Source organism: Sus scrofa, chromosome 7 (assembly GCF_000003025.6).
Source record: "Sus scrofa isolate TJ Tabasco breed Duroc chromosome 7, Sscrofa11.1, whole genome shotgun sequence".
NCBI lineage: Eukaryota > Metazoa > Chordata > Mammalia > Artiodactyla > Suidae > Sus > Sus scrofa.
In genome coordinates, this window is record NC_010449.5 from 25,756,528 (window position 1) to 25,782,386 (window position 25,859).

The following is a 25,859-nucleotide window of genomic DNA, read 5'->3' on the forward strand; positions in this document are numbered from 1 at the left end:
AGAGGAATTGAACGCTATTATGAACTGTATTGTAAAATCCCTGTACATTTGACAGGAAATCAAGATTAATTGCAGCCTTACAGTAAGAACACATTTAGAGAGTGTTCTCCCCAAATGAGCTACAGAGATGTGATCCTTTCTCCTTTTTTCTTCCAAAAGCCTTAATGCAGCGGCGGCTGAGAGCTGATGCAAACCAAAACTCTACTTTGTGTAATTTCTATGAAGTGGGAAATGAATGGGGGAAAAAATGTGGTAGATCAGCCACAACGTAATGATTTTAAAGTACGTGACAGAATTCTTGAAATAGAAATTAAATATATTACAAGCTGCACATCTGCAAACCTTCAATTAAAATTTTAATGAAAATATAACCTAAAAGAGTCTGATTGGCAGAAAAATTTGATGAAAAGAATATTTTCATAGACTGTTAAAATGTGTTTCTGTAATGTCTTTTTAATTGTTAATGCATCACATGGCATCGTTAAAATTCTATTCTTCTTTTAAAGTTTAATTTTTAATATTTTTTGTCTTTTTGTTTTGTTTTGTTTTTTAGAGCTGCACCTGTGGCATACGGAGATTCCCAGGCTAGGGGCTGAATCGGAGCTACAGCTGCTGGCCCACACCACAGCTACAGCAATGCCAGATCTAAGCTGCATCTGTGACCTACGCCACAGCTCACGGCAATGCCAGATCTTTAACCCACTGAGCAAGGCCAGGAATCAAACCTGTGTCCTCATGGATTCTAGTCAGATTCATTTCTGCTGAGCCATAGCAGGAACTCCTCCAAGTTTAAATAAAAGAGCACCATGGTAGCATCTTAGTGAGAATAAAAATTCAAGGATGTTCTTCTTGCATATCCCAGGGTTGGTGTGTAATTCCTAATTTGGTCAACCTTTTCTCATGTGAAGAAACATCAATTCCCATGTTAGAAGTGACTTTTGAATCTTTTCACCTCCTGAAATGAAAACAGAATATGAAAACCTCCTTCTAACGTGGATCTAAGGAGTAAGGCTGACGAGAACAGAAACTATATCAGCATCTACAAGTTTGAAAAACCAGTACATGAGTAATATGACCAACCAAGATATAAGCACCTAACGTGGATATGACACCATTGCTTCTAAAATGTATGTTGTAAAAACTATACAAACTAAATAATATGCTTTTCCTAAACAGGCATAACCTGCGTCACTGAGGCATATTCTTTTATTTAGCTCACAAACTTGAAAGAAGATTAAACCATGTCTTAGGTTTATCTTCCAGCACTGTGGCAAAACATAGGTTGGTTGCCAGGGCCTGGGGGGGGGGGTGGGAAGGAGAAACTAAAGAGATTAGACAATGGGTATGAAATTTCAGCAATGCCAGGTAAACAATACTGAATTGTATGCTTACAATTTTTCTGGGAGGGTAGATTTTAGCTTATGCGTTCAAATTATTTGAACATAAGCTTATGTGCCTGATACACAGTGAGGCCAAAAAAATGGAAATACCAGAGTTTGAAGCAGAGAAAGGTTTATTGCAGCGCCCATCAGGAAGAATGGGGAGAATGGGTGTCTTTTGCTCAAAATATCCCAAACTCCCAAAGGGTTTCAGCAAGGCATTTTTAAAGGTCAGTTAAGCAGGAGACATTGCCGGGTGTGTGATCAGCCTGCGCATCATTCTCTGGGTGGTTAATGTTCAGGTAACAGGTGGTCAACATTCTCAATCCTGAGGGACCGGAAGATGCATCAGGGGCTACATGCTCATAACCATCAAGGAGTTAAGTTCTTCCAACCAAAGGTGGTTTTTAGCATCTGAAAAACTCGGGAAATGTGCATAGGATACTTGGAAGCTAAACCAGAGCAGAGAGGGAAGGCCCCACAGGGTCCTGCTTGGTTACATTGTCACATAAAATAATGATAGAGGATGGCAGGGAATTTGGAGGTGATGGATATGCTTATGGTAAAGATTGTGGTGATGGTTTCACGATCTGTACTTATCTTCAAACGCATCAAGCTGTATGCATTAAATGTGTACAGCTTTCTGAATATCAAAAACAAAAGCAAAACAAAACCCCCCAAATGTATAAATGAATAAGTATAAGCTCAAGAACTTTTTTTTTTTTTGTCTTTTCGTCTTTTGAGGACCGCACCTGTGGCATATGGAGGTTCCCAGGCTAGGGATCTAATCAGAGCTGTTGCTGCCAGCCTACTCCAGAGCCACAGCAGTGCCAGATCTGAGCTGCGTCTGAGGCCTACACCACAGCTTATGGCAATGCCAGATCCTTAACCCACTGAGCAAGGCCAGGGATCGAACCCACAACCTCATGGTTCCTAGTCAGAGTTGTTTCCACTGCGCTACGATGGGAACTCCTGCCTTGATCGTTTGGCGTGAGCCAAAAGCTCCATCTTAGTAAGTGACTGTACTGATAAACTTGGGAACTGTTCTTTCACCCTTGGTTGAATCACATCAGTGTTCACACATATAGTGGATTTGCTTAGTGATTATAGTGAATTTTAACTGCACTACTAAAATATTTCAGATATTCCACATTGTTCTTAATAGTTTCTGAAAATAAGGAAATAGTCACTGAGGTAGCAACTGGAATGCAAATTATGCTATTTCTGATAACTAACACTGGATTTGATCAGTAGTATTGTTTTAGAAGGCCATGATTTTAAAGCTTGAAGTTTTTTTTTTTTAAAAAAAGTCTCTCACCTGTAGCTTTGGGGCTTATACAAAATAGATCTAAAGATACAGATTAGAAACAGGAGTCGAATATTCATGGATAGATATATATCTGTAAATACACAGGTGTGTATGTCGGGTAGAATTGCAAAATTGGACAGGACTTCTTCTTAGATGATCTAATTCACAGTTACAATGCTGTGATGCATTTTGCCACATCTTTGACACTCCAGGAATGAGCTGTTTAATAAATACGTTTTACCCGTCTGATCCTATTGACGGTCAATTCTAATTAAAATAGAAAGTATTTTTCCAGACTGCACCTTTATTAACTCAAGATGATAAGTACACTTTCCTTTGTGGGTGTCGCTGCCTAGCTGTCTGGCTGCCACGTGTGTGTGTGTTTATGGGGCGAGAGAGAGAATCACACTGTCAGTAGACCACACAGAGCAATGCTTTTCATTAATACGAATCTTCTGTTTATCTTGAAATGCCAATTTTGGTTCAGTAAGTCTACGATAAAGCAGGGATTCTGAATCTCTTCAAGCTTCCCAGGTGGTGCTGATGCTGCTGGTAGATAAACCTATCGTACTCATATATCTGTATAGAGAATGAAAGATGCACGTACATACTCATACAATGTACAAAATGCTCTGCTTCCACTTACACAGTGCTTAATACTTTGCAAGCCACCTTGACACACACAGTTTAATTTTATAACTAGTCATATAGGAATTATTAGCTCAACTTAAAGAAACTCAGACTCAGATTAGTTGTTTTGTCCAAGATCCCAGAGGTGATCAATAGTGAAGATGTGATTTATAGCAAAAATGTCTACCAATTATATATAAAAATAACCTCAAGGAGACCAAAAAACATGTAAAACATTTGCAGCTTTTTCCAGGGTCCAGCCAATTAGATTAGGAATTCAATTTGAAAAATAATAGGGAACGGTTGGATTTAATAGCGTTGAATAAGAAGAAGCATTTAACAGTACTATCTGATTACAAATGTCTGTGATTATATACATGTTTCTGTTGTCAAAATTCACAATGGAAGGCATAAACTCTAATAACTAAAACAACTGAAGTGCCTCACATATACCCATGGGATTTTTCAACGTGTACACACTTCTGAAATATGTTCATCATTTTCACCGTAATCAGATAAATCAACCACTTTGACATTTACAGAAATATTTTTTTAAATGCTTCAACTTTCAAGCTGGTTATCTTAGACTCTGAGTATTTTCTGTTTTTACAGATGTACAGTTAAGATCATACATAAAGCTTTCCACAGTATTCACCAAGCAAAGGGTGTAAAAAGAATAATACACAAAATACCAGTGTAACTCTTTAAAATCAGACTGGGCTCTTATTTTGGTTGCCATAATCTATGTCTACATCAATACAACCTGAGTCTCAGATAAAAATATAAAATGACCCCATTCTTTCAATCTGCCCATATGTGGAATGAGTTTACTAGAAAAAAAAATTCCCAAAAATTGAACAGCAATTTTTACCTTAAATATTATATAAGTACCAGGAAATCTTGTAACAAGACAAGTGTAAGATAAGAATGGGAATAATTTACACTATATTTTATCTATTTTATAAACTTATATTTTCATGTATGGAGGTTTCTCACCTAATTTTTTTTTTTTTCTTTCTGTGGCCACACCTGTAGCATATGGAAGTTCCCAGGCTGGGGCTGAATTGGAGCTGCAAGTAGCAGGCTTATGCCACAGCCATGGCAATGCTGGATCCAAGCCATACCTTCAATCTATGTCATGGCTTGCAACAACACCTGATTCTTAACCCACTGGGTGTGGCCAGGGATTGAACCCATATCCTCATGGATACTATGTTGGGTTCTTAACCTGCTGAACCACAATGAGAACGCCTACAAGTTTTTTAATGAAAAAGCATATGTGACAATCCCATTAATTGACCAGAGAGCTTTCTGATGTCTTGACTTGGAAATGAATGGCTTGCTAGTGTCTATCCTTTTGGAAATGTCTAAGACTTTACCTGGCTGGAGTACACAATTTTTTCCTAGGCTGATGGAAAACATCAAGGAAAAGAGAGGGGAGGGAGTTCCTGTCGTGGCGCAGAGGAAACGAATCCAACTAGGAACTGTAAGGATTGAGAGTTGGATCCCTGGCCTCGCTCAGTGGGTTAAGACCCGGCGTTGCGTTGCGGTGAGCTGTGGTGTGGGTTGCAGACTCGGCTGGGATCTGGCGTGGCTGTCGTTCTGGCCTAGGCCGGTGGTAACAGCTCCAATGATTAGACCCCTAGCCTGGGAACCTCCAAATGCTGTGGGTGCGGCCCTCAAAAGACAAAAGACAAAAAAAAAAAAAAAAAAAAAAAAGAGGGAGGGGGGAAAAATAAAGGGTTGGTATACATTGTGGGGAGTCTTCATAGTCACTTGGAATGATGAGAAGAATCAGAATGTTTTGTAAGTTATTGAGTTTTAAAATGTAAAAAAAGGTATCTAATTGTAGTATTTCTTTTTTTTTTTTTTTTTGTCTTTTTGCTATTTCTTTGGGCCGCTCCCGCGGCATATGGAGGTTCCCAGGCTAGGGGTCTAATCGGAGCTGTAGCCGCCGGCCTACGCCAGAGCCACAGCAACGCAGGATCCGAGCCGTGTCTGCAACCTACACCACAGCTCACGGCAACGCCGGATCGTTAACCCACTGAGCAAGGGCAGGGACCGAACCCGCGACCTCATGGTTCCTAGTCGGATTCGTTAACCACTGCGCCACGACGGGAACTCCTAATTGCAGTATTTCTTCACTGCATATGCATTGGGAAGTCTTCAGGGAAAAGTCAACTATTAAAGTGTGATATATGTTGTTAATTCTCCTTAGACAGCAACCTCCTTAAGAGTAGGCACCATCTCCATCTAATTTACAGTACAAGGCTGTCCCAATGCCATTCCCATGCAATTCTCTAATGGCCAAAAAGTGTATATTAACAACTTTCACATTTGCAACAGCACATTTGTCCCTGTGTGATGACATATATTTTGAGTTTGTAATTACATAATATCAAGTTCTTTCTCGTCTTTAACTGACATTAGCCAAGGCTCTTCATATTAATCAGATATTTTTCATACATGATCAGCTCTTCTTAAAACGTAAGTTCAGTGTCCCAACTGCAATGGGTACAGTTATGCAATCAACAAAAATCTGCTAAGAAACTGTTTCACCTGGCTATGGATTCTAACAGTCAAGTTTGTTCACTGATGGACCAAGAGGAAGCATCTTGGTCTTTGGATTAGGAGACATCTAAGAGCAAAAAATTTTGAGAATTTCTCTGAGCTTCAGTTTTCTCATTTGTAAATGAGGCTGGTAATACCCATGTTTGCAGTATTTTTGAGGGTAAAAATAATTTTATGATTAATATCAAAATATCAGAGCTCTTGGGGACTTTTATGAGAAAAAATGTGCACTTGCAGGGAGGAGGAAAGGGGAGAATGGGTGAAGAGAAGGGATTCCTTGGTGGTTCTTTTTCTCCTCCCTTTCCCCTTCCTTCCTTTTCCCCTCTGCCTCCTTTCCCTGGAAAGTTTTCCCTAGGCAAATTTACTGAACTAGAACCTTCTGGTATTTTCTATTTCAGAAAACTGATTCCAGGTAGACACGATAAATTCAGAGTTGGTGAGATGAGGCTGAGTTTTCTAAGCTGTCCCATGAAACACCAGCTCTGTGGAATACTTTTATGTGCTAGACAAATCAAGGAGCTCATAAGTTAATGACTTTGGGAAACTCTAAATTAGACAAAATAAATCACATGCTTTATTTGCATCAAGACGTTTCAAGCTTTTTACTACACTAGTGGGGCACACTTTACCTAAATTTATTTTCTCTGTGAATTATATCTGGGAATCCAAAAAAAAAAAAAATCTTGCAAAACAACCATCTGTGATTTATAGAAAATATTTACACATTTTGGCTGGGTGTAAGATGTTTATTAAGGATTATTTGTATTCCATCAACAGAAATTCAGGGAACACCACGCTAACAGTGTTTTGTGTCCATAAATGTAGGCACTAGTTATAATCTTTTCCTCTACTCAGTACACGTATTCACAGGCACCGGACACCACAGTTTCTCTTGTTTTCCACTCCTGGGAGTCAAGCAAATTTTTCACCCTGTGGTTTGGGAGATGCCTAACCTCCCAAATGCTTCTTCTGTGGCCCCCTGGAGTGGTTGGTGTGATGCTGCATTAATTCTAAGTTCCCTTCCAGTTAATCTGCTATTTTTCAATTTCTCAACCTGTCCTCACGGGATATAGAGAATTTAGAATCTGCCCTCTGCTTAGGAGAGCCGTTCCAACAGAGCTGGGAGCTCATGGATCATTTATACCTAGTCACCTATAAACATGCACAGGACCATAGGACAGAAAACCCCATATTTGGACTGAAGTAAAGATTTTCCAGTTAAGAAATTACTTCTTACTTCAAAGCTAGCACCATGACAATCAACATGGGACACATTCGTAGGATGAGACTTGACTTGGTTCTCATGAAGTTCTTAGTCTAATTCTGGGTAAGGTGAATAATGTGGCTCAGGTGTGGTGGGAATTGACAAAGAACAACTAGGGGAAAGGTACAGATTGAGGAATGGTGGGGAAGAAGGCTGATTTACATTCTGGGTGTTCCTGAAAACCAGATGAAGGCATTTCGACGGAGAAAGGATGAAAGCAGCGGTGGTGGAGAGCGATAGCTCTCTTTTGAACACAGAAATCACATGCTCAAGACAGAGGTTGAGAATCAGTTTATTCCTGGGAAGGAATTTATTTATTTATTTATTATTTATAATATTTATTCCTGGGAAGAGCTAATGTAGCTACAGCAGCTGTTGAGGCATGAGAAGATGAAAACTGAACATAGGTGGTAGAAGCTGGAGTAGAGAAGACAGAATGTCTAAGGGTGTACTTAAAACAAAGAGGTCCATTGGAAAGCAGAATGGGGTAGAGCAGCGTAACAGAAGCATCAGAATCATATCTGGATTCGGCCTCCCCCCAGCTCTGTCATTTTAGGCAATGTACTGGGCTTCTGCTCCCTTAGCTTTAAAATGGGATAAGTCCAACCACAACATTTAGTTAGAAATTCAATGTGACAATATAGAAAGAGAGTTTGGCACATGATAAGTGCTCAATAAATTACATCACTTAAAACATTATATCATTTAGAGTTTTATTTGCTCTAAAATGCAGAGTTAAGTCAAAGATAACACTTTGGTTCTTGATATGATGTGATGTACTGGAATAGATTTGGCATGAAAGACGAAAGAGTAGTAGAGGGGAGAACTGCAGTGGTTACCTCCCTATGTCTCAACCTGACTGCTCAGAGCAAAGAAGCCTGGCTTTGGAACCAGAACTCCATTGTCGTCTTGGCTGAGTCATCCACTAGCTGCAATAGCCTTGGACCAGCTAATTTAACCTGCGCCTCATGCTTCTCATATGCAGAAGGTAATTGCGATAGATTGTTTTATTTAATTAATTGATTTTTTAAATTGAAGCATGGTTGGTTTATTAGTTTTGTGTACAGCAAAGGGATATATATATATATATATATATTCTTTTTCAGATTCTTTTCCATCATAGGTTGTTACAAGATGTTGAATATAAGTTCCCTGTGCTACATAGTAGGTCCTTGTTTTTTATCCATTTTATATATAGTTGTGGTGTGTCTGTTAATCCCTCCCCCAGACTGCATTATTTTGCATAAGGATTCACTCCTCTTTCACTGCAATGAATTATGCATCCACCTCCCAGTCGCTCAATGCCATGTGACACAGAACACCACTTTTGGGGGGAAGAGTCTCTTACTGCCCCCACTTCCACTGGGCTTGACCTTGACTGAGTTAGTCAAAGGTATGAGCAGCAATGCTGTATGCTATTTTCAAGCCGAAGCTTAAGAGTGGTTCCCTTGCTTCGTTTTAGTCTCTGTCCCGTGTTCCAAAAAGGGGCCATGCCTTTAGCCCGACTCTAGAAATGGGGAGCAGAGCCTCAGCTGTCAACCCAGAGCTGCTTACATGTGTCAAAACCTAGAAATCAGTATTAGTGTTTGTAAGTCCCTGAGATTGATAATGTATGTAACTGCCTAACTCCACAAAAGCTGACTAATTCCGGTAATAATATAACACAAATGAAAGTTGTTGATAAATGGTAGCTTTTTAAGTAATACCCCTTCGTCTTCTCTCCTCTCTTATATCTGTCAATTGGATGGTCAGTGGAATTGGATGGGAGGTGGATGGAAAAGAAAACAGTGGAAAAAGTTTAAAGAAAGGTGAGAAAGGAAGTGAGACTGAAGAAAGGTGGGGAGAGCATTGAAGTGTAGTCTTTATCTTGAGGATGCAGTGCTTTCCTCTCTTGTGGTGGGAATATGGGGCCGTGGGATGTGCGGTCACTGCTGTCTTTCCTTATTTGCTGTGCTCCAGTGCTAATGTCAAGTTTACCTTATTCTTTTTTATAAATTTTAAATTTTTTTATTTTTATTTATTTTTTATTTTTTATTTTTTTATTACTCAATAAGTTCACCTTATTCCTAAAAATAAGTATGAGATGGAACATTGTTATCTCTACTGGAATTAAATTATATCCCCATTGAATATAGCCACAGTACTTTTATTCATAAACACCTTCAAAGTGCATTACGATATAACATAGTAGGCCGTTGTAATTACAGATTCTCTAGCTGTTTTGTCACATTAAATAAACCCACAAAGACCTAATGAGAAATGGAAATATAAAAGACACTATGAGTAAGTACAGACAATAGAGTCCTGTGAGGAGCGAATGGCACAATGAAAAGAGGCCAGCCTTTGGCTTCACGTCATAATGTAAGTTCTTGCTCTAAAATTTTCTAAATGTGTGACTGGGTGTACTTAAACAAAAACCTCTTTTTTGCCTGGTTTCCTATTCTATTAGATGAGGATAATAGTATTTATTGGCTTACTGTGAGGATTAAATGAGACTAGATAGATAAAGTATATTGCAGAGGGTCCACACAGAAGCTGTCATTTTTTTTTTAATTAGAAAAGTATGTTTTGATTGTTGTTGCATATCAGTATTAACTATGGAGCATTTAAAATTTAAGATCCCTTGGCCTTATCCCTATAGATAGATTTAGTAGGTCAAGAGAGAAGCGGGGATAAAGTACTAGACATTCTTACTCTGAAAAGCTCTCTGGATACTTTCAATGCACGTTCAAGATGGAAAACCATTGGTAGAGAGTAGAAGACACCTGGTTTTGGAGGTGAAAGAAATGGATCAGATTGTAAATCACACTGCTGTGAGCTGGTGGAATAGAAGTTCTTAATGAGGAAGAAGTTGGAGAGTTATGGTTACTAGATAAAGGTTTTGAGAAAAATCAGCAACTAGTGTAGCATAATCAGATATAGGGAGAGGAACTGCCAAGCCAGTGTTACCAATTGAAGAAAACTTTCTTTGGATTAGTGAAAGATCTTACCAACCTCCCAAGTTCCCTTTCAGCTCCTTGGCAGTTTTAAAAGAACAAAAACAATTAAAAGAAACAATATTTCCATTGTAAAGGAGGGGTGCTGGAATGGGAGTTTGGGCCAAGAACCAGTGAGAAAAATTAACTGGGTGGAAGCAGCCGTGTAGAAGTGTTGGAAGGAGCTATTAGGGTTGTAGACATATGCTTAGTGTACATTCTCAAAGTAATAACTACCATATGGACTTTAAACAAAATACCATTGTATGTTTCAGGCTGTCTGCTATACTAGGAAGGGTGAGAGAAGAGATGCAGGTACTGAATCCTGGCTGGTCTGGAAACTTAAAACATCCCCCACAGCATCTTCCTTCACAGACCCCAGGGACACACAGCAGTATTTCACAAAAAGATGGCACCCTTTATAGGAAGCTCTGCAATCTGATTTATATGATTGCCCTCCTTTCAGATCACCTTGACTCTCAACTAAAGTGGATGCATGATCGGGGACCAGTGGGCTCTGGCCTCTTTCTGCAGTTGAGTTGCTTTGAGAAACTCTATCATATGCCTGCAGTGTTTGGCCACCTGGCCCGGGTGCTAATGCAATAGTAGAACGTCACTCCCAGAGTTCGAGCAAACTCCAAGCGTGTTGCACATCAGAAAAGCTCGGTGTTCCGCTTCAGTAGAGACCAAAGGAGGTTGTTCCACCCCAAGCCGGAAGCCGGCAGAAAGTTCGAGACAGTGGGAAAAGTCTCTGTCACAGACATACTTTAAAAACCTCACCCAACCCTCACGCTGCCCAGCAAAGCAGCTTTCATACATTCCACATTCTTTCATCTAGTTTGAAAACTGATTTGTGTACCATGACATGTACTTCAAGTCCCAAGTAAATGCTTTCCAAATTTCTATTTCCATGTAACGGTGAGAAGAATCAAAATTATGTGGTGCCCACCCTTAGAGTTTACTAGATACTGATGTGATGTTAGAGCATTCTTGCAACTTGGACATGGAAAGAATATACTTACTGACGTTTGCAGTGCTGTAAAGGGTTCACCATGAGCCCATGAAAAGAACTCTAGAAGGTGGTTTGAGACAATCTGATGCTAATAGAGGATGAGTGATTATCATTATGAATGGATTCTTAACACAGCTCTGCTCCTTGGTCACCTCTTTGACTTAAGGGATTTTATTTGGGTAAGTACCAAGCATTTGTTTTTTCAAAGGAGTCCTTCTTTAAGATGATACCCCAACATGTCGGTGCCAGGACAATAAGTATTAAGTGCCCACATATGGCGTTTTATGGGACTACATCTGATGTTATTATATGGTTGTCACAAGAATACTTGGCTCTTTAAGCCAGGAATACACATGCTCATAATAAATGATTTTTATGACCTCACATACACAACCATGATGCACAGAAAGTATAAAGCAAAGACTGCTTGTTTTATGCAGCTTTGGCACTAACCCCATCCTCAATTATGGGCAACAAGGGGATTGTATGAAGCCAATGAAAGCACAAGGGTGGGAAATGGAAAAGATAATTCTGTGCTTTCACATGCTGGAGCCTGTTATTGTTCAAATTGTAGCAGTATTGTTTGGTTGTTTCATTTCCCTCTCTGATCTTAAATGTTCCTTTCTTCTCTAGTGATGCCAAAATGTGAATCGTCTCACTCATCAATGGCAACTCTTTAATCTTTCCTTCTTGGCTTAGCACAGACAACAAAGGTGGTCACAGATGATGCATAGGATGATGCATGGGGCCCTTCATGATCAGTGGCAGACTTTCCCCCCCCTCCCTTAACAATACCTAAGCCTTTCAGGGTAGAGTTGGGAGAAAATGATCTGTTGTTTCTGTTGAGGGCTCGTACACTTCAGCATTTCCAGCTTATAGCTGCGTGAAGCATTTTCTGCAAAATAGGAAGCCAGGCCAAATTTTCTGGGTTTCAGGTCTGCAGACAAAATTTAAACCAGCTGGATTTTATTGGGAACTTTTGCATGCAAGTAAACCTAGTGGTGAAACTCAAGCCAGTGGTTGTCTCTTCTGGAAGGGGCTACATCTTGAGGGACCATATTCCTCCCCCCACATCTCTTCCCTTAAGGGCGTTTTGAATTTTGAAAGATCCTAAGAGAAATCTGCCAGATTATTCTTTGCGAGTGTCTGATTGAAATCTTAGCCAATGAAGACGGAAGTTACAACTAGATCTGATGTCTCTTAGTCAAATCTTCAGAGAGATAGGAGTTATGTCTTTGTCTGTAAACTGACTTTAAATCACCCCCAATGAAACCAGCTAATGATTTCCTCCACATATGCACTTACAAACACAAAAGCCAAAACACACACACATTCACTTAAACTCACACACATGCGCATCTGCGTGCACACACACACACACACACACACACACACTCGGAGAATGGCAAATAATGACTAACTTACTGGATTTAGTATATAGTTTCACATCCTATTTTGACTATTGACTATAACTTAAGTGAAAGTTACCACGTTCCTTGCTAAAAATATGCAATTTTATAGATTTAAACATAAGTAGTAGAAGCAAAGGAACATGTCGTAAACTTTTATTTAGTAAGTCTGGGATACATGATCATAAAGCTATTTAGAATTTGGAAAACAAAGCCCTAAAAGGTACTTCAATGCTCGAGAAAATCCTTTTATTCCAAATCTCAATATAGATCTCTGAAAGAATAAGGATATGTCCAAGGGCAAAGAAAGAAATGATACAGGCTTTCATAAGATTTTAGTATAATTATAGGAAGGAAAAGTTCTTGGCAGACTTCTGGTCTTTTGGGCATTGCAAAAAAAAAAAAAAAGTTGACACCTGAGCTGGTCCTATATGAAAGCAGCGCAGAGACTTGCCGAAAATATACTGGCTTCAGGTATATTTTCAGTCACCTAATCTAAGAATATCAGGGCACATCTAATATCAGAGATCACTGACTTCTGTTAAGCCATTACCAAAATTTCAATTGCGAGAAACCTGAGGTCTAGGGTGAGCATTGCTGACTCCCTCCATACCACGTGGGGTAAGGAGGGATCGAACTTGTTTCCTAGGCTCTTATTCTTTATATTACAACATGCTGCCTCCCAGTGAACATGCTTTGAAGACCTTTTGTTCCCTTGGAAATGCAACATTTCTAATTAGTTGACAATTTCAAATTTCACATCATTAGATGAGAGACATAGTAACTGTTGCTTAAAATTCAGTTTCTGGTTCTCCAAACTGCCTTGTTTAAATTCTGCCCCTGTTGTCTTCTGTGAGACAGTGGACAAGTTACTCCCTTCTAGGTGCCCCCACTTTTTCATGGGTAAGAGATAGAGCATCTACTTCATCTATGGCTTATAAAAAATAATGAAACATACATGCAATGAATAGCATCAGGTCGAACACATAGTAAGTCCTCAATTAGGTCATAGATCCTGGAGGAAACAAAAGACAAGGAAGCTAGTGACCATAGCCAGGGGACAGCTTTGAAATGGCAAGCAGTATCTTTAGATGTCTATGAAACCTTCATCTTAAGTAATATATCTTAGATAGCTTCAGTTTTCTCCATGTTACTATTTCATGTTGTTGAGGTGAATTTTGCCAACATGTGCCTTAAAGTGTTCCATCCATGCAGTTTGTCAAATGGTAAAATTCTTTTCCTTTTTTTTTTTTTTTCTTTTTTGGCCACGTCAGCGTATGGAAGTTCCTGGGCTAGGGACTGAAACTGAGCCAGAGCTGTAACCTACAACCACAGCAGCAGCAACACCAGATCTTTAACCCCTGTGCTGGCTGGGGATCAAATCTATGCCACAGCAGAGACAAGCTGGATCGTTAACTCGCTGTGCCACAGTGGGGACTCCGGGAGGATTATTTTCAAGCATCTGTCCAGATCCTGATACTATGAATATTAATGCCATGTTTTAGGGATTGACTTCTGGCCATTAGTCATTCTTTGAAGCAGGTGGTAATGTGCGGGGAGAGGACCAGCACATGATAGCCATTGCTTTCCATAATAAGTGATATCGAATATGAGCAAAATGCACTGGAAACCTCCTCTATGAGCCGTACCTCCCTATTCTAAATACCGCACATTCCTGAGCCACCCAGGTACACCAACAGAGGTTCAAGCCTTCCACCTCATCTAACCTGGACACAGAATCTTAACTTCCTCACTGCTATCCTTGGCAGGGTGGGCAAATCCATGGCGAACTGTTTTCTGTGTAGGGTTCTGATGCAGATTCCTGCTGCATGGGAGACTTGACATCCGAATCCATTCAGGTTTCATATCAGAGGTTCAAACAAGTAACCTTATCTAGTGGATTCCTCCCTTCCCTATGGTTGCTCTTCACCTCCAAGCATAATTGCACTCAATTTTGAACCATTTTCTGAATATCAGGCATCGGGTGCTGACACTCAAGTGATGACACTGTTCTGAGGTTTTCTGACTTGTGACTTTCATCCGTCACATCAGTGGTTATCAAGGTGGACCGCGAAATTACAGGGCCAATGAGACTTCTCTCAGGGATCCAGGTTTACAATTTCATGTTTATAATATGACAATCTTAGTCCTAATACATCTGGGATATATTAATAATTTATTTATACTTAATAAGAAGCAGGCATCATCTCACCATTCTTTAATCAAAACCAGTGCCTCTCTTACTCTGGGGATATCTTATGGAGTGGGGATAAATGGAGGTGATGAGGTCTTTTGCTCCACTGGCTTGGTGAGCAAATTGAAACACATTTAAGAATCATGATTCCAGGGATGTCTTTTTTTTTTTTTTTTTCTGGTGTTCTGAGACCAATTTCCATGTGCTAGTGATCTGCATACCTACAAGCAATTCTCTGGACACCAGCTAGGTGTCTTAAAATTTAACTCTATTCTGACACCATCTACCCAGAGATGGCGTCAGATTCCAAAAGTCTTACAAGACTCTCCCCACCACACTTCATGCTAGTCACAGGTCCATGTTGTTACCTGTACTTCTCTCCTACTAACCATAAATTAGACATTCCCAGGACCTCCCCCTCAGCTTCAATTAACTTGCTAAGAGTGCCTCATAGAACCCAGAGACACATTTTAGTTACTAGATTGCCAGATTATTATGAAAGGATATGATTCAGGAAGAGCCAGATGGAAGAGATGAAAAGGCAAGGTGTGAGAAAAGGGTTCAGAGCTTCCATGCCCTCTCCAGGGACCACTCTCCTGTCACCTCCATGTGCTCACCAACGTGAAGGAACTGTTCTTTTGAGATTTTAATGGAGGCTTCATTAGAAAGGCTTGACTGGTTAAATCATTGATCACTGTGTGATTTCAACCTCCAACCCCTCTCCCCTCCCCTCCCTGGAGGCTGTAGGGGCAGTGGTCCTGGACGTTCCAACTCTCTAAGGACTTGGTTGTTTCTCTGGCAATTAACCTCCTTATTTAGGTTACCTAAGGGCTTTTCCAAAAGTCTCCTTGTTAATATAACAAAACAGCTTATCACAGGGTTTAAGGAGCTCTGTGCCAGGAACAGGGTCTAGGTTGAAGACTAAATACAGTAAGCCCTTGTATCATGGGCTCCACATCCAAGATTCAACAATGGTGGATCAAAAATATTTGGAAAAAAATATTCGAGAAATTGCCAAAAAACAAAACTTGAATTTGCTGCACACTGGCAACTATTTATTTACATAGTGTTTACACTGTATTTACAACTACTTACAAAGCATTTACATTGTACTAGGTATTGAAAGTGATTGTAAAAATATTAATGAACAGAAATTTCAATTAAATAGTCAGGAGAACAGGATGGAGAGCTCTCACACCCTATGACAATAGCAGAGCCCAACAACAAGAAGAAAGACTCCTCTTATTTCCTGGCAAGATCTCAATCAAAGAAAAGTCATGGACTCTTTATTTTCTACAGTCCTCCTGACGTCCTCTCCCCTCTATAAAACCGTCTTCTTCCCTTGCCATTTGGGAACATACATGTGGCTTACCTTGATTGTAGACCCTCAGTTTCAATATTCTGCTGATCCTAACTAAACCTATCTTTGTGGAAGAAATATTTGAGTCTATTTGTTTCAGGTCATCATGATCTAGTGATGAGTTAAGGTATCTGGGAGGATGTGCATAGGTTATATGCAAATACTACACCACTTATGCAGGGAACTGCATCACCATTTTAGATGAAACTAATCCCCCTCGGATATTGAGGGAGATACCGAGGGACAATTATATGTATTTTTTTCTTATAAATCACACCATCACAGTATCTCAAAACAATGTTGAGTCTCCTCCAGTGTGGGAAAGGGTATGCTTTCATTGATGATTCGAGTAAGAAAACATGGTAGACTTTGGCCAATTTTAGGAAAGGATCAATGAGTCCTCTATGCCAATGGTTCTAGTGGACCATGAGCAATATAAATGGAGTTACTTATGTCAAAGGGAGCTACAGGGGGGATGAAAGGCCATTAAGGAAGTTGAACTTACATTCACCTTTGAATGCAATATAAGCTTTTGACCCAGTCATCCTGAGACCACTTGAAACCTATCTTCTTTTCTCCCTAGAGACCTCAGCTTAACAACCAATCAACTGCCAGCAAGTGACTGAATGCCTCCCAGTACCAGGTATGGTTCTGTAAAGATAACCTATGAGCCTCTCTGGGATATCTTTGTTGTCTTTAGGAACCAGACCATTACAGCACATTTGAATTGCTACTCAAATCAGTGCCTCCAGAATCGCAATTCTTAAGGCTGCAAACAACCTTTTTCTTATTTGCAGCCTTCTGCATTTCTTGGTCAACTTTCTTGAAGTATGGTACCCAGACAAGCAGTAAAGCAGTATCTGCAACAGCTGATACCCTAGTTCCATTTCAGAACCACTGAATCAGAAACTCTGGGGTGTGGACCCAAGGATTTGTGTTTAACAAGCCCTCAAAGTGATGCCCTTGCAGCTAAAGTTTGAGGACCACTGCTCTAAGCCATCATCTCAAGAAAAGTTTTAGGAAATGATAAGGAAGCTACTTGAAATCTTTCATAACGCAGCGATGCCTTCTGATTATTAGATTGACCCAATGCAGCTGGCTGATTAGGTGGGTTTGTTTCTCAGTAGCAGACAAGCTACGAGATATGTCAGTTACTTGATATATATTACATTAGATTTTTTTCCTTAAAAGTTCGTAAGAGATTGTCTTGGTCCATGCTACTCAAAGTGCGATCCATGGACCAGCAACATTACTATCAACTGGGAACTTGCTAGAAATGCACATCTCAGGCCTTCACCCGGAACTACTAAATCAGAATCTGCATTTTAACTAGCAACTATGTGATTCTTATACACATCAAAGTTTGAGACCACATGTCCAAATTCATCAGCTGTCCCAAAGTCACTCAGAGACATATTTAAAGAGTCACTCATCCTGAGAAAATATGACATCTTAGAACTTCCAGAAATTTGCCCATTTGCCACACCATCTGTGAGCCTTTCTAATGATGACACAAAAATTATTGATTTGTGTGATTTTCCAAATCCCTAAAAGTCTATAGTAAGAGTTAATATTTACTGAATTTTGCTAAGTTATGGATATTTCTTCCCATGAATTAATGTTATAATCTTGGCACCAACATTCTTGGTTAAGGTTGATTTTCCATTTCACGGATAAGAAATTGAGGCAAAAAAGAGAGGAACTGGTTACAGTTACTTATCCTGTAAATGATGGAGAAATTATTCAATTATATCTAAGGCTAGGTTCTCTAAACAAATCTGGCATCTGATTATTAGAGGCATTGTGGATGATCATGGCCTTTAGCCAAAATTCAAGATTGGGGCTGGGGAATGAGGGAGGTGAAAGAGGCCCTGTTTATATTTTTGGTTTGAAAACTAATAAAGGTTTAATACATTGATATCCCTGGGGCCTAAACTCAAAGAAATATGAATTATAAGTAGCATGAGAGTCTAAATGTACAGAGCTTATTTACCATGGCTCTGAATTTTTACATTGAGTGGTAACTAAAGTTATTCTAAAGAAATGGTTTATTCGTTTTTATTATCCTTTGTATTAATAACTTATAACACACATGGCTGTTCTCTAAATAATTCTAAAGAGTCTGCAAATAATGAAAAACAAGATCCTAAAGGAATAATTTTTAAGAGGAAAATCGTATATTGATAAGTGAGCATCTATGAATATGATGGGCTACAAATTCACCATGGAGCCCCTTTAATCTAGAAAATATAGGATCGGGAGCTTGGGCTTATCAGGCACAACTTAGAATAGATTTACAAGGAGATCCTGCTGAGTAGCATTGAGAACTTTGTCTAGATACTCATGTTGCAACAGAACAAAGGGTGGGGAAAAAAAGTGTAATTGTAATGTATACATGTAAGGATAACTTGATCCCCTTGCTGTACAGTGGGATAATAAAAAAATAAAACACTATTAGGCAATAAGATCCTTCCCCCCCCCCCAAAAAAAAAGAAAATACAAAATACGGGGCTCTTTAGAGGCTATGTTATAAATACGAATATAGAGTTGAGAAATTATGTTGAATGTTCCTTGGAAAAACCAAGAGACTTTTTTAGCACCTGGACTGAATTTGAAGGAAACTGGACTTGAATTAGGGTTTTGTGTAGGAACCAAGAAGAAGTCAGTGGTTTTGGCTAGATGAAGTGATTTATTTAAAGCCAAAACTTAACATAAAGCTCCTGGAATACTAAACTACATGAATTGGCTATAAGAGAAGGTGGTGTATATGTGTGTATGCATGTGTGTGTTTGTGTGTTTGTGTAAGCATATGAGAGAGGGGAGAGGGAGGGGAGAGAGAGACAGAGGTAGGGAGGGAGATTTTTGTAGTGGAAATGTCTTTCATAATTCATTTAGCTGTTTTCTTTGTAGCCTATAATCTTCCTTTTTCAGACAGCCAATGATTGGATGACAATAAAACTTAAAACAAGAATATACAAAAGTGAGTTTGAGCCTCTACTAATTCATTTTGTACAATCTTTAATTATGTTGCTGAAAATGACTGTAAATTTTTATGCAGTTTAAAAATTATATAAAACGATGTATTAGGTACCTCTGTACCTAAATGGGTGTGTTTAAAGGATTTTCTATAAAAAATACTCACTAATGGTATGCTAGTTTTAGATCAAGACCTTCACTGGGAATAGACAGGTAAAATGTTGTAAGGCAACACATCCAAACAATAATCTATCCATTGAAGGGAGACAAATAGGATGAGTAAATCAGTCTTATTGATAATGTTGATATCTAAGATGAGGCCTCAATAGACATACAGGTGAGAAGTAGGGCTTCAAAAAAAAGCAGTTAAGTTGTAGAAATATCTCTTAATCAGGAGGGCTCTTTAAAAGCCTCTCAAGAGACTATACACATGTTTAGGAGTTTTTATATTACTATTTCCAAAAACCAGGTAGTTTTGCAAATCTATTGAGGACAATCTTCTTTCATCCTTGTTACCAACAGACAGGGCTACCTGCATCCTACAGCTTTTTAAGGGGATAACACAGACATGAGCAAAAAAAGGGTTAGAGCCAGTGGCCTATTTCAATGTTGACATTACCCAAAGATCAACTGTAAAATAGTTTCTGACTATCCAGACTTTTTGAAAGTAGATCTGTAAAGAGGAAACATGTTGGAAAATATAAGGAGTCTAAACTGTTTTTATGAAAGTGGGCAGTGGTAGCAGCCTGGTCTTGTTAATTGCTGATTCTTTTGCTCAAATATTTGAATTGAAAATTCCAGCTTAAACGGAAACACAAATGAGTAAGTCTTTTAATAGGGAAGCTATATTATTAAGAGAGTTCTAAGGGGAAAAAAAACCAATGGTATTCAGAAGACAGTGCTGCCATAGAGTTATAGGAAACATTGGTTCATTCATCCATCCATCCATCCATCCATCCATCCATCCACCCATCCATCCATCCACCCATCCATCCATCCACCCATCCATCCATCCATCCATCCATCCACCCATTCATCTATCCATCCATCCATCCATCCACCCACCCACTCATCTATCCATTCATTCACCCATCTGTGAATTCACTCACTCTTTACTGAGTAGCTAATGTATACCAACTGTGTTTTTAGGCACTGGGGTGAAGCAGGCCACCTTAAGAGCTGCATGGTATGAGCTTTGCCTTTCTGAGCACAGACATTTCTCAGTCCCTGAGAGGTGTGAGCTAAAAGAGGCTCTGGGACCCACAGCCAGTGACACAGTTTTTCCCAGCTGCTAATTAAAGTAGTGGTCCCCAACTTGGTTGAAAATAAAACCACCAGATGATTAAAAACAACAACGAAACTACAGATTTCTGAGCTACCCCCCCAGGCCTACTGAATTAGAATAATTAGAGTTAGGGCCAAATATCTCTATTTTTAAAAAAATCTCTAGATTTCTGAGGATTAACCATTTTGAGATCAAAGAATTCAAAGTTCATCTTCTCAGTACTTTGGGATTATCTTTGCAATTGTCAGGTTCTTCCTAATAAAGTTGGGGAAACAGCTGTCTTTTGGGAAACATTAATATAGAAACTCCTGGAGTTCCCATGTGGCTCAGCAGGTAAGAATCTGGTGGTGTCACTGCTATGACTGGGGTGGCTGCTGTGGCACAGGTTCGATCCTTGGCCCAGGAACTTCCACATACCTCAGATATGGCCAAAAAAAGGAAAAAGAAAGAAAGAAAGTCCCAAACTGTGTATAGTCTATGTAAAACAAAAAAACAAAAAAAAGAAACCCAGTGGTCCAGTCCCGAATCCAGTGACAAAAACAATGGTATTTAAAGGCAGGGCTATTAAAATGTATAGAATATTTGCTATGTAACATGAACTCTATATACTTAATCTCATTCAAGCTCCCTGGATGCACATGGCATCCCTGGCAAGCCCTACTAGCATCACAGTGTAGACCTCTTGGATTTTGGAGCAAGGCTATGCCATCTGTAGTAGGAACCCATTTGCCATATAGCTCCTAACATGCTTGTGGATATTATCAGATCCATTAATTCACTGGCTTGCAGGAAGGTGAGTACAGTGAATCACTGCTAACCGTAAATGGACAGCCGCCACCACTAGAGGTGGTCCCTAACAGAGCATGGGGTGGTCCCTAAGGCAGAGCATGGCCAGTGCTCTTGATTACCCACTTTGCAGAAAGAGAAAGAGAGAGAGAGAGAGAGATGTGGGTAGAGGTTAAGATTGATGGGCAGAGGAAGATTGCTTGATTGGAGACATGGAAAGAGTATCCTTGTAAACAAAGGAATGAGAAGAAGAGACAGGCAGAAGGACCAATGGTGGTGGCACCAAGTGGGCAGAACCTCCCATCTCAGGTTAATGTCTAGCAGTCAGTATCCACCATGGAGTAAGCCCTCAGCAACCAGATAAACCCCAAGAAAGCCAACTGTGCCCTCTTCTGCCACCCAGTACCCCTGCAACCAGCATGGAGAGAGTAGTGGCAAGGAAAGCAGCCATGGCTCCCTCTCACTAAGGCTGAGCCTTTAAAGTTCTTCAATGCTAAATGCCAAACCACCTAGCAACAGCAGAGACCTGTATGGAGCCCTCAGTATGACTGATTGGTGGCAGACAGATGACATCATAATCCTTCCACCCTGAAGGAGGCAGTGATGCATCCTGCTGGAATTTATACCTTTTTGGTATGGATGTGCCTTTGTTCCTTACCATCAAAATGCCTAGTCCATCTTTGTCCAGATGCAACCTGACAGTTCTTTCTCTTGGACCTGGCACAGTACATGTCCTTCTTCCCTCCCCAGTGCTTTTCTTCTCCTGTGGCATAAGATGTACATTGGAGGATGCACTATCCACAACTTCCAGGGAGTCAGGTGTCACGGGGCCACCCCTGACAAATGGGAGACGGAATCCAACAGCTAAATGTCTTTCCTGCTCTGCTGCCGCAAAGACTGTTCTGAGATGCATTTCTCAAAGCACTTTGGAAGGTCCCAAACTGGAGTTGATGACATGGGTTGATTACTCTTGACTGCATTGTACAGAGAATTACAATAAGAATATGAGCTCAGTAGAGACTGGCTGGTTTTCAAGCAGAGATTGAGATTCAAATGAAGACCCTACCATGTGAAAGCCAACTGTCTTAGATATAAGTAGTAAGAGATAATGACTGAAAAGATCTCCAGCCCAGTATTTCTGAGTTAAACAAATTGACTCAACTCTGCCCCAAAAATCAGATTAAGGGGATTACAGTTTTTTCATTCAAGTCCATGGTTTAGATTAGCTTGAATCACTGCATAAGGGAGAGGGGCATGAGGGTGAGGAAGCAAGGAAATAAGGCAGACTTGGGAACTAAGTCAAGAAAACACTTTTTATTAGGGATCCTGGCACATAGAATTGACAAAAAGCAAATAGATTAGAAACCTGATACATTTTTCAGAGACTCTTGCCAAGGAAGCCACCCATCTATATGCAAAGAGTCTGTGACTGCTAACTGTTAAAACAGCTCTCAATTCCTCAAAACATCTGAGCAGGCTATGGTCTAGGAGAGCTCCTGTCCCCCAAAGAGGGCATCCTCCCTCCTCCCCAGTTCAGATACTGCTGTGGAGCATGAAGGACAAGAAAGAATCTTCCAGAGACCAAGATGGAATCACCCAGATGGTCCTTCCCAGATCTGTCAAAAAGGCTTCAAATGCCTACCAGGCAGGATCTCATTACTGGGTGCAATAACTCTCCCATTTTTCCTTATTTGGAATGAGAGCGTTAACTGAGGTTATGCTGTCCCTGTCCTGTTTTTTACATATGGCATGTGTGTCTGCATTTGTGTGTGGGTGCATGTGTTTGTTATTTGTGTGGGGAGATGGCAGGTGATAATTAGTTTTTCTAGTTCTTGGGCTGCCTGTCCATCACACGGTGCTGCAACATCTGGGTTGCAACCCCCCCACCCCCGCAAGACCCTGGTTTTTGAGGTGGATGAACATTTGGGAAACTTTGGGTTGTCTCCCTTAGGGAAAGGGTCAGTATGTTCTCTGTGTGGGCAGAAGAGTGAAATAGACATTGGCCAAAACGATGAACAGTGGCAGAGTCTTACTTGTTGATTAATAACCACAGTGGCCATTTCTTCCGGCTCGAAGCTCCAGTGGACTTTCTAGCCTCTCTTGCAGACATTGTGGCTGTGTGACCTCAGTCAGGGTCGGTGGGATGTGGGGTGTTGACAATGTGCATGGTTATCAATTCCAAACATGAACTGCCCCTCTCTGACTGCAAGACCCTCTGCATTCTGTCTGATTCTGCTCTCTTAATGGAGAGGGCTTTGAAGTCTATCCTGAGGCAGAGACTGGTCCTCTAAATGAGCTTTCCTAATGCTGATTGGAATTTTGGTTATCAAAGAACAAACTCCCACTGTGTGAAGCCTCTATGATCTGGAGCTTGCTTATTAACTCAGCTAGCATGAGCTTAAACTCTGGAAGACAATATCAAGGAGGTGGGCAGATAATTGGTCTGAAGCTTAGAAAAGAGGTTTGCCCTAAAGACTATAAATCAATGGAAGGGATGATGCTGTTGTAGCCATGGATGGATCTAGGGGAAAATTACAGTTACTCTAGCAGAAAGCCTCCAGCTGAACCTTGAGCAGGCTATGGTCTAGGAGAGGGTCTCTTGGCCCATTGGATAAGCCTGCAAGGCAGACATAGAAGAAGCATCAGGAGAATAAAAGCCAAGAGATATTTTTTTTTAGAAAACTATTTCAAGAAAGAAAGAAAGAGTATTAAACTATTCTTTAAGGCAGCTTAAAATTCTAGTAAGGAGTTCCCGTCATGGCTCCGTCAGGTTAACGAACCCGACGAGCATCCATGAGGACTCAGGTTCGATCCCTGGCCTTGCTCAATGGGTTAAGGACCTGGTGTTGCCATGAGCTATGGCACAGGTTGCAGACATGGCTAGGATCTCTCATGGCTATGGCTGTGGCGTAGGCCGGCGGCTGCAGCTCTGATTCGACCCCTAGCCTGGGAACCTCCATGTGCCGCTGGTGTAGTCCTAAAAAGATAGATAGATAAATAAATAAATAAATAAAGTAAAATTCTAGTAAGACAAGAACTTCCGGAAGCCCTGACATAGATGAGGTTAGAAAATAGAAAGCTGCTCTAGTGAGGGCCAGACTGGAGCGGGCAGACCGGTGCATAAGAGATGGAGAAATATAGGCAACTCTTTTGAGAAAGTTGGCTGTGAAGAGGAGGCGATGTGACAGTTAATTAGCAAGATTTTTTTTTTTTCCTTTTCATACAAATGGGGATCCTTGAGAATGTTTAGAAATGAATGGAGGACTTCCCTTTCTGGTAAGATGACACAGTTGGCACCATGACCAATCATTCTACCACAAGAAAGTCACTAAGAAGTACTGAACAACCTCAGTGAAAATGCCCATTTACTAAAATTCAACCTTATTTTTAAAAGATACTTGCAGTCCAGGAATAGAAATTCTTTTTTTTTTTTTTTTTCCTTTTTTGTGTTTTTAGGGAAGCACCCAAGGCATATGGCGATTCCCAAGCTAGGGGTCAAATCGGAGCTGCAATTGCCAGCCTACACCACAGCTACAGCAATGCGGGATCCAAGCCAAGTCTGCGACCTACACCACAGCTCACGACAATGCTGGATCCTTAACCCACGGAGCAAGGCCAGGGATCGAACCTGTGTCCTCATGGATGCTAGTAAGGTTCATTTCTGCTGACCCATGACTGGAACTCCTAGAAATTCTTTATTCTGATACAAAGCATCTATAGAATACTTATGGCAAACATCATACGAAATGGTGAAAGAGTGAAAGAATTACCTTTAAGATCAGATATAAGACCAGCATGCTTATTATCATCATTTCTAGTTAACATTTTTTACTGTGGGTCCTAGTTGTGGGGGCGGGGAGCAAAAAATAAAGGAAATGTATGAGCATTAAAGAGAGGAAAGAAAACCATAATTGTTGACGAGCATATTATTATCTACATAGGAAACGCAGAAGTCAACAAATTGTTAAAATTTGAGTATTTAACATGTTGCTGCACACAAATTCATGTATAAAAATCAACTAAATTTCTAGCTAGAGTCCAACTACATGGACTCTAGAAATTCAGGAACAGAGATGAGAAAGTTTCCTGGCCACTTGCTCACAAAGTCAGCCCGGCTGATACCCATGCCTTGCCTTCATATAATGTAATTTTATTAGCTTATGGGGTATCAGAACTTTTAATCACTAGCTAATTCTCCTCTTCAATAAAGATTAAGAACCCTCCCCCAGGAGTTCCTGTGTGGGGCAGTGGTTAATGAATCCGACTAGGAACCATGAGGTTGTGGGTTTGATCCCTGGCCTTGCTTAGTGGGTTAAGGATCCAGTGCTGCCATGAGCTGTGGTGTAGGTCACAGATGCGGCTTGGATCCCGCGTTGCTGTGGCTCTGGCTTAGGCGGGCAGCTACGGATCTGATTAGACCCCTAGCCTGAAAATCTCCATGTGCCGCGGGAAGCGGCCCTAGAAAAGGCAAAAAGACAAAAAAATAAAAAAATTAAAAGTAAATAAAACGAACCCTCTCCCAGAGAATATCATGCACAGGTATATATTTCAGTGATGTAAGATATGGAAGAATGGGTGAATATTCAAGAGTCAGTTTAAAAATTTCTCCCCTTTTATAACACAGATAATGCTTAGCTGGGTCAAGATCTGAGTCAGGGACTATGATAGACCCCAGGTTATCCATTTTCCATAGGACACCATGAATTCAG

General features: G+C 40.3%; 2 protein-coding genes across 3 annotated transcripts in view; one reads left to right on the forward strand and one right to left on the reverse strand.

The window, feature by feature from the left end:
- Positions 1-25,859, forward strand: part of HMGCLL1 (3-hydroxymethyl-3-methylglutaryl-CoA lyase like 1) — a 187,518-nt gene that overhangs the window by 159,807 nt on the left and 1,852 nt on the right. For both annotated transcript variants that reach the window (XR_002345636.1, XM_021098511.1), the window contains exon 9: positions 16,687-16,746. Coding sequence is in view for 1 of the 2 variants with exons in the window: in XM_021098511.1 (XP_020954170.1) it covers positions 16,687-16,725 (39 nt within the window). In the remaining variant the exon portion in view is untranslated. The remainder of the gene's footprint in view (positions 1-16,686; positions 16,747-25,859) is intronic.
- The window catches only part of GFRAL (GDNF family receptor alpha like), a 57,237-nt gene that overhangs the window by 6,920 nt on the left and 24,458 nt on the right, over positions 1-25,859 (reverse strand). The window lies entirely within an intron of this gene.